The sequence below is a fragment of the Arachis hypogaea genome, chromosome 12, assembly GCF_003086295.3.
Source record: "Arachis hypogaea cultivar Tifrunner chromosome 12, arahy.Tifrunner.gnm2.J5K5, whole genome shotgun sequence".
Classification (NCBI taxonomy): domain Eukaryota; kingdom Viridiplantae; phylum Streptophyta; class Magnoliopsida; order Fabales; family Fabaceae; genus Arachis; species Arachis hypogaea.
In genome coordinates, this window is record NC_092047.1 from 82,481,328 (window position 1) to 82,491,334 (window position 10,007).

Sequence of the window (10,007 nt, forward strand, 5' to 3'; positions counted from 1 at the left end):
TTTTTTGAGGTTCTGATCTTGTTCTGTGAGCTCGCCTGTTCTATGCTGCCTTGTTGATTTTGGATTTTGATTTTCTGAGGCTATTTTGATTTAGCTGCTTCTGTTTTGCATTGCTGCTTCTGTTAGCTGCTTCTGTTTTGCATTGCTACTTCTGTTAGCTGCTTCTGTTTGCTGTTTCATTATTTTCATCATTGCTGTTTTTGATTTAGCTGCTTCTGTTTTGGATTGCTGCTTCTGTTAGCTGTTTCTGTTTTGCATTGCTGCTTCTATTAGCTGCTTCTATTTGCTGTTTCATTATTTTCATCATTGCTGTTTTTGATTTAGCTGCTTCTGTTTTGCATTACTGCTTCTGTTAGCTGTTTCTGTTTTGCATTGCTGCTTCTGTTAGTTGCTTCTGTTTGCTGTTTCATTATTTTCATTATTGCTGTTTTTGATTTAGCTGCTGCTGTTTTGAATTGCTGCTTCTGTTAGCTTGCTGCTTCTGTTAGCTGTTTCTGTTTTGCATTGCTACTTCTGTTAGCTGCTTCTGTTTGTTGCTTCATGATGAATATTTTGATTATTTTCATAGTTTTCTGGTCTTTGATTTTCTGATTCTTATAGATGGAACAATCACAAAGTAACCCACAGCCACAAGATTCTCAAACTGGTTCATCCAGACGTAAATCTGATCCAGCTTGGCAGTATTTTACAGTGAAGTATGACAAAAATAACAAGGCTCAATTTACATGTATTTTTTGATGATGGTGGCTTTAGATTACCTGTTTATGATGGAGATGTTAGAACACTTAATGATAATTATGATTTTTGATGAGTTGCACCTTTGATTAGTTGAAAACTTGCTACTAGTTGTATCTTTTGAATGTAGAACATTATGGATTTGTCATTATGTACGTTTTATTTTTTGTTTAGTTATAAACTTTGAAGTTTGAAGTTGTTTGTGAATTTCTAATCTTAAGCAATAAATAATTTATTATGTGAAATATTAAATTTTATTTAATTAAAAATTATTGAATTTATATACTTAAGATTATTTTAAGTTTTTTAATAATTTTATTTAATATTTAATTAAACCGGTTAAACTCTAGTTGAACCCCGGTTGAACCCCAGTCGAACCAGTAAACCATTGAACCAGTGACCTCACCAGTTTATTGACCGGTCTGGTTCTCGCAACCTTGATAATAACCTAAGCCAGTATCAGAGTTTATAAAGACAATCATAAGTAATTTCATGCAAATAGCATGTCTAACAAGCAGCTTCCACCAACTGCCACGAGGTTCTACCACCATCAAAGCATACAAAGTTTCCCAAACATATCTAAAACAAACAAGTGATAACCTCCTAACCGTGGAGTGATACTCAAAAACATTACAAATGTCAAAATAAGCAAATTCTTCCGGGTGTACGTCTAAAGACCTAATCCAACAGTGCGTCCATCTCTTCGTCGAAGGCCGGCAGTGTACTGTTTCTCTAGGTCCAGTTGGAGTTCCTTCTGCTTCTCTGCCCGGAGTAACTCGTTGTTGCCATTTTGATTGTCGGATTTCAGCTCCAGTTTGCCTTCGCCTTTCACACCCTACAATTGGCCATAGGCACGAGTACAACCTCAGACTCTAAAAATGTGTTAGTAAGTGAAGAAACTTGAATTAAGTGAGCCAGTCATTTAGGAACACAACAAATATTCTGATGTTACCACTAGACTGGAAAAGAAAAACCACTCGATCAAAACTTACCATGAGTTTGTTGAACTTCTCTTGCCGCTCCCGATCAGAAAACAATGCTGTATCCCAGCGATGGCCAGACTACACCATTTGGCAAGTGCATATAATGTGATAATTGCGTTGTGAGAAATAGACAGGAATGCAAAACATGTACATCATTATAACGCCACAGAAAAGGAACAGTATAAAACCAAAATTCAGCAAGCTTAGGCAGATGTCATTCTTAATCACTCATGACCATACAGCCTCAACCACAAATATCATCTTTGAGCAATATACACAGGCTTTAATGGTTTTGTAATTTATGAACAATTAAACCATGAAATCTATCATTTGAAATGTTATCTAGGATAATCACTACTCACTGGAAGAAAATTTCTAAGGTAATGGCTCTATGTTGGTCTCTTAGCAACATCAATATGATTTACAGATTTAGAAATTGCAACCTGTTCAACAGAAGTCCCAAAACCAAGGACTGAAATCATGGATCTACAAATTTTAAGAACTGCTGGGAATCATTTTAGAAAAAAAGAGATTTTTGAACGTATTTTTTGTGACCATCTTTAGATGCCTATACATCAGTATGACTTATAACCACGAATGGACAAGATGCATCTACACATACAAGCATCCACAAAAAATGTTTTAATAACATTGTTTGAGAAACTGCTCGATTGCTTATAATCCCATCTTGAATTGCTACAGTTGTTTATGATGTGGAAGTGAAATTCCAAAATCTGTCAACATTTTTTGTTTCTATCAGTTGAACAGATCATTTATTTAGACAAAAAATTAGAGGAGAAAGAGGTTGTGTCATCTACACCCAAAGTGGTAGATTGAAAACTGAGGCAATTACTAGTGTGGAAAGCAGAGAGAGGTGCATACCCTACAGATGCCCAGCGATCTATCCATGCTTTTTTTCTTTTTAATTTGGGCGTTATTTCCTTTCTGATTGATATTCCTCCAAACCAGTAGCAAAAGGGAACCTTACATTGTGATGTGTTAAAGATAGTGTAACGAATTTGGGCACTACAGACTACAGTATATTGTACTGGTCTCAATTAATTGCCGCTATCTGAATTCTAATGCACTATTTTGGAAGACATAGAAGCCTAGCAAATCTATGCTATACTTATTGAGTTCGCTTCAGGACTCCAGGTTCCCAAACATCCATTGAATAACGAAATTACAACTTTCAATCCTAGCTACCTAACGAAGTCCATGGCATGTTACATGCAAATGTACAAAGCTGCAAGAGAAGAAAAAAGGTAGCAAATGATTAAGGATACCTCTTCTGTAGTTGAACTCTTTTTGCCACCCCACAACAGCTTCTTCTTTTGGTCAGTAGTCAAGCAACCGACCCCAACTAAGTTTTTATTGACTGTCATGCATCATAATTAGCAGAGTCAGATAAGCATAAGATTTACAGGTATAATAACCAATACTAGCAGACAGACATTGGCTAAGATAATTATCTACTACATATAAAGGCGATCGAGAGGAATTTGGTGCAGAAATTTTCTTTACTAAAATACCCTTTTCATATATCCATAAAAAACCAAACACTTCTTAGCAGAAGAATAAAGTACTTACCATCTTGACTATCCCACATTTAATACTATTATCCCACACTACAATCATTATTCTTATAATCTTATAGTGGACTTCAAAAATTAACTTACCAAAGTAAAACAGTTTAAAAACGACAACATGAACAGCAGATGCAGAAAGAGGGGAGGTGGGGGAGTAATAGTTTCTGCCAAGCCCCATACAACTTATCTTGAGCAAATGGTTAAAATTGAAGGTTTAATTAATTCAGAAGTCTCTATAGTTTCACCAAATTTGTAAATAGGTCCCATTACTTGAAGAATTTGTAAGAATTATATAGAACTTGACACTGCAAAGCACAAAATAATATCTCAATTAAATTGTATTGCCATATACAAGATTTGCAATATATTATTAGGCTGCTGATTTGTAGGTTATTGAGTTTTTATTGGGCAGCTTTGAAACCCTCATCTATTTGGACTATACGTATTGAACATTTTGAAAGTCGCATATGTATTGGGCCTCCTAAAACTTCATAGGCTACCAAACTTTCATCTAGAGAGTGGAGGATGTCCAAGATTGTTTTCTGCCCCACATTTTCTGTATTTATTGGGTAAATCATATAGTCATAATATATTTGTAATTGAGCCATATTATTTTTTATGACAAAAGAAAGACTTCATTAATGTTAGAGAAAACAGCACAAAGGAGAGAATGGAAAGATATCCTCCCAAACCAAATGAAAAAACAGAACACCACATACTTTAGTACCCTGTGTCTTTCCAAACTCTCATGTTTGTGAAGGGTTGACACTTCTTGTGTAGTTGAACAGGCGGTGAGTGATCTTTGGAAAAATTACCTCCAATCTTTCGTTGCACCCACACTTGTTGGTTCTTGCTGGGTTGGTTGGTTCGAAGACGGGAAAAGGATTAGCTTGACTTCCTGATGTAAGAGGCCACAGCCTAGAAAAGACATTGTGTTTCTCTAATCTATAGAAAAACATTTCCTTTAGAAGGCTCAAGTCTAGAAAAGACATGATATTTTGGATAAATTACCCTGTAAAAGATATGTTCAGCTGTCCAGCGAATGACATAAAACATCCCTTATGATGCTACTTTCTTTTCATCTTCTTGAACCCAAAACACCTTCCTTCTATTCTCGAGAAATTGTAACACCAAGTGTCCATTCTAGAGTGTTTTCCAAGGCTTTTTGCTTTTTTCCTTTACCCTTCTCAGCTATGACATCTCTCCCGTCCCCCTTTTTAACCACAGATGAGAATGGTGTTTTCCTGAAAATTAACTTGGGAGGGTGGAAGAGGGCGATATGAAGGTTTCTTTGGGATGTCCTTAGAGGACGTTGTATCCACCAAGGCAACTAGAACTTGATCAAACTTATGCCATCCATCCCATGATCGACCTTCAAGAATAACCTTAGAGCTTCTATTACCTCTATCAAAGAATTCAGTTATCCTAAGAAACCTTCCTCATTTGTTTTTATCACAAATACCAGAAAATGCTTTTGCACAATCTTCAAAACGCCTATATCAAAGGTGGAATTTGATAACAAAACTGCTTCTCGAAGAGTGGACAGCAGACAGTCAACAGTTTCCGTACTCAAAAACAGGGATATAAAGAAAACTTGCCAACTTTCTCTTAACTGAACAATATATTCTTCCTTCTCCCTCAAGCATTAAATTCAAAGCACGTTGCTTCAGTGAACAGGGGAGAAAAACGACCCATAATGTTGGTAGCAAGCTTCTGGGCAACAACAGCCAAGGAGAAAACAGGGAGTTGAAAAGAGGAGCAGTAAACAATAAGTAAAAGAAGGTTGGGCCTTAAAGACAGCAATAGAGCACCTGGAGAACCCATCATATGCAGAAACAACAATTGAAAACATGGAGAATGGAGAGCTCTTAGGCTTGGAGGAGGTTGAAGAACGAAAAAACCCTAAAACATCACAAACTCAATAGAAAAAAAAGAGATTTATGGAAGCTGGGTTGGGATGAAGTCATCGAAACGCTCCTCATGCGCCACCCAAAAAGAGATTGATGAAGTTGTGCGACATAATTTCAAGGGACGCTGCTCCAGTGACAGGACCAGCAACTGGTGGCAATCTCACCTTCCAAAAGGACAAGTATGCCACTGAAGTGAACAGCTCATTTTGGAGGAAAATGGAGAGTGATCAGCGAGAAAGTTACTGTAGTGCGCCGAGTAGTATGGTCATTAACCTATATTTTAGGTCCTTATTGTTTATCAAGCTTTTCAATCAAGTCCCCTATAGATACTCATAGGAATCTTCCATTTGTTTTGATGTTCTTTAAACAGAAAAGATCCAATTACAAACTCTTCTTTTAGTATAGGAATCTAATTACAAATTTTTTGAAGTGTAGAGATCTATTTACGAATTTGATGAAACTATAGGGACCTCCTGATTAATTAAATTAGGAATCTTTGTTTGATGTATCAAAAATCAGCAAACTTTGAGAATAAACATACCCATTTCATATTGCAACAGTAGGCTAAGTTTTGAAGAAAATAGTTTATACCTAACTCAGCTGCTTTCATGGCTGCAACTTTGGCAGCATCTATATCATTGCAAACATCAAAACCACTGGTCTTGGGTGCCCTTGAATCTACTTTACTCTCATGTGAAAGCTTCGGACTTGAAGTTTGCTTTTCATCTGCATTTAGTACAAGATAACAAAGGATTAGCATGGTCCATGCTGGGAGAAGAGTAATCCTAGGAGTAAGAACAAGATATATGTAAACAATACCGTCATTTCCGTAACTGTCATCCTTATCAACACCAAACAACTTTGGTTTCTTTCCAAAAGATTCTTTATCTACATTTCCAAATCGGTCATCTACCTTTCTAGTGTTCTGGTCCTTGTCCTTACCAATCTCACTGTCATCATATTTTCTCTTTTCTTCTAGTGGAAGGTCTGGACCATCCAGCTCCTCCTTTTCACTCCTACAAGCTTCTTTTAGACGATATTTACCACTCTCTCTTTGAGAACCTGATTCATCTCTTTGGCTCCTTGATTCTGAGTAGGATACTACTCGATCACTTTTGTAATCACCATAACTTCTGTGAGAACCTCTTCTATCATCTCGGTCATCCCTTTCTCTTGTACCCCTCTCCCTCTCGGCCTCATCATGCAGAGCATGCTTCCTACCAAATCCAGATCTGTCATATGAAGAATCCTTATCTCTATATTTCTGATGCTCCTCCAAATATGTTTCTCTATCTTTTTCCTTGTTTCTATAATGTGATCTATCATATTTGTCACGTGAATACTTGTCCAATGTTCGTTGATAGTCTTTTGTCTTGCTGCCAGTCTCTTCTCTCGAATGGTCACCCTTTGACTCATATCGGGAATGCAGCCTCCCATGGTATCTATGTTCATCTGCATGTTTATCAGGCCTAGAGTGACCATAGGAGCTCCTGGATGACTGTCTATCAGAATTTCTAAAAGAATCCTTGCTCCTGCCATAGTGTTGTTGCTCATGTTCCTTGCTATCATATTGCCTTGAATGGTGGTGAGAAGCTCGTGCAGAATCTTCCCTCACTGGGTTTGGACTTGAGTTGTGTTTGAGCTGGGGACTACCTGCACATATGTAGTAGTTTTCCATTTTCTATTATGCATTAAATATTCAACCCCTAAACAACATAGAATGGCTTACATCTAAATTTGGTAAGACTATTATCAGTATCACAAAGCCAAGCTTTGAAATTGAGTAAAAGGAGGGAAGGATGAAATACTGAAAAGTGAATAGTACAAATTTAATATTGATTTCTTTCATCACAAATAAATTTATATTGATTGATATGATGTATATTGTTGATAAGAACACAACTAATTTCTATTTTGTAAAAACACCAGAATCCTTGTTCACTAATCTCTTCTTATGACTATAATATAATCCTAATTCTAATTCTAATCAAATTAAATACGGAAAGAAACTGGTAAAATATAACTGTAACTATATATTCTAAAGCTCACATTAGAGCTAAATCTCAATTGTTAGTTGTGACAATTGGACACCTTTACAATAACAAGATTAACAAATCACTTTCAGCACAATCACATCCCATGGCAAAGAGAAATCTAAAGAAACAGTGATGAGTTTGAGTAGAGAGAGAAACTGTATCATGAGTCATGGCTCATGATGTTACTATGGGAGAGTTAAGTGATACAATCCATGTGTCAACATGAGTAGAGTAACTAACTCTAAGGGCTACAACCTGAGGATACGAGCATCAATACCAATCTACTTTCCAGTAACAACAAGTACCACAAAAGGTATAACATAATGCAGTTGATATTGAGCAATTTCAAACAACAATACTGGATGAAAATATAGCTTGCTTATGCGTTAAAACCATTCACCACAACACAATTGTAACTTCAAAGGAAAAAAGAACTAGAGAATTGAAGATTCCAACCATCAGGTGATGCTGATCCATCAACAGGTGATCGTCGCCGATAATTCCTATTTGCTGCATCACCAGATGGCTTACGAAATGCATTTTTGGCTTCAGAATTGTCATGGAGCAGAGGCGACTTCGATTCCATCATTCCAAGCTTGTGTTAGAATGCATATAACATCAATGATTCAATCAATCTGAGACAGAAAATTATGCAAAGTTCCTGTGCTTATTAAACTCATTAATAAATTCACCGCAAACACTAATCACTTCAACCAAGTAAGACCTGGTACCAAAGACATAATATTGGGCATAACGATTTTTCCCTCCATAGTTTTTTTTTTTTGGTGACTTTTTTTCCCTCCATAGTTAAAACATCAAAGCAACAAACAAAATATTAAATAGATAACAAAAAAGAAACACAACTGTTATCATTCCAATTAAAAAAAGGGGAGTAAAGTTTAATCATCTTCACAGTAACAACAAAAAGGGAGGGGAAATAGAAATCCAGCGTCGCTTCGATTTTCAAGCAGCCAAACAAACTAAAATATAGAAGGTTAAAAAATTAAAAAGAAAATAAAGGAGAAAGGCAATCTCAAAGAAAGCAGTATTATTCTTTTCCTCTGGTACCCTCGGTAACCAAGCAGATAAAATATAAAATAATTTAAAAAAAAAGTGAACATTATTGTGTCGAAATTATTCTAAACAGTAGTGTAAGTGCAATAAAATTTCATGCTCTCAGGTGCGCACAGCATAAATAAGAGAAAATCACAAAGGGAAAAAAGAGAAAGAAGAAGAGGAAATGAAGGGAACCTGGGAGGTATTGAATTTCAAACCGGAGATAATTTATTCATGGGATTAGCAGTGATTTTGGGGTTAGAAGTAGTTGAAGGTAGGGATAATAAGAAGAAAAAAAAATTGCGAGAAGGAGAAACCCTCGGCCTGGATTCTGTGCGTTGTCGTTTTGGGTATTCGTTTGGAATTGGATGATGGAGGAAGAAGAGGTTGGGTTGATTTGCGTCCTGGGCCTTAAATAATTGGAGGGGAAGCAGACGGGGAAAGTTACTGAACATGACAATTTTTTTACAAGAGCACACCCCATTTCTTACCAAATACTAACCCAAAAAAAAAGAAATTTGAGAAAAAAAAAAGACAGAAATTATATTTGATTTGATATTGGGTTAATAATGTTTTTTAGGATCATGAACTATTCAGATGTTAAATATCAAATACGACACTATTTGATTTAAATAGTAAAAATTGGACTCTCTAATTTTTGTGACATAGAAATTGGACCATTCAATTTGTGAATTTTGAAATAAAAACATAATTACAACAAAGAAAAATGAGCTTCTAATTTAATATTAAAAAATTATAGAAATTCTCATGCAAAGTAATAGTACAATTCCATTACATTTTCTTAATTTTTTTACGATTAAAAGTTAATCAAACTCTTTGATTTAGTTTGAAAAAAATGTAAAAAATTGACATCACATACCAAAGAAAATCACCTACATAGGTAATATAGTTAGTGTTCGTATCGTGGTCTAAAAATAAAGTCATGGTCCAAATAAATTTGATCCAACTGCTCAGACGATCTATAAAAACCCACCAGATCCAATAAAATTAATCCAGGAAGTCATATAGGTCAACCTACTCGATCTACTCGAGACTTGAGTGTCATCAACAGTGCCTGGCCCGACTTGCATGGCAAACAAGACCTTGTCGTCGACAATTTTAAATACTATTCATAACTCAGCCACCACAACAACGTGGGATAACTTCCTAAATACTGAAGAAGAAACTACCCACTACTACAAGTGGAGAGATATAGAAATGATGACAAAGTCATCACCTACCTCTATAAATATTCCACCAGACTCAGGTATTTCTCAATTCTAATTCACTTAAACATATCTAAAACTCTTGCTAACTTAAGCATTGGAGTCCATTGTAGGTCCTCCTACTCTGTCCAAGCGAAGACGTTGGATAAATCACCATCCTAGTGAATAAATCAAAGCTTTCACCCAAAGAAACTTGGACCTCACGTCCAAGCCCTAATTTACTTTGGTTTCAAGTAACATCTCGTCATCTCGGAACATTGGTGTCGTTGCTAGGGACTTGGAGTTTGACCTTTGACAATAGCGGATGATCCACAACAAGATGGACACACTGCGTCCGATTTAGGATCCAAGAGTGAAGATCATCATAATGATGATCGAGCACTCTGCATCCATCGTGACCCTAGAAGAAACAAAGGGGAACAATAAGGACAAAGAGTGAGTTTCTAGGTACATCTCCTAGAAAGATCGGGAG

General features: G+C 36.1%; 1 protein-coding gene across 2 annotated transcripts; it reads right to left on the bottom strand.

The window, feature by feature from the left end:
- Positions 1-1,123: 1,123 nt before the first annotated feature.
- LOC112727582 (uncharacterized) lies at positions 1,124-8,839 on the bottom strand. Of its 2 annotated transcripts, none has more exons than XM_025777383.3 (7): positions 8,505-8,839; positions 7,710-7,888; positions 6,037-6,870; positions 5,809-5,943; positions 3,005-3,096; positions 1,728-1,796; positions 1,124-1,607 (listed from the first exon to the last, which is right to left on the bottom strand). In XM_025777383.3, the coding sequence occupies exons 2-7, from the start codon at positions 7,840-7,842 to the stop codon at positions 1,146-1,148; spliced, it is 1,725 nt and encodes a 574-aa protein (XP_025633168.1). In that variant the 5' UTR covers positions 7,843-7,888; positions 8,505-8,839; the 3' UTR covers positions 1,124-1,145. The 2 variants fall into 2 exon arrangements, with proteins under 2 accessions (XP_025633168.1, XP_025633169.1); XM_025777384.3 differs by having other exon boundaries at positions 1,198-1,570.
- Between the last annotated feature and the right edge of the window lie 1,168 nt (positions 8,840-10,007).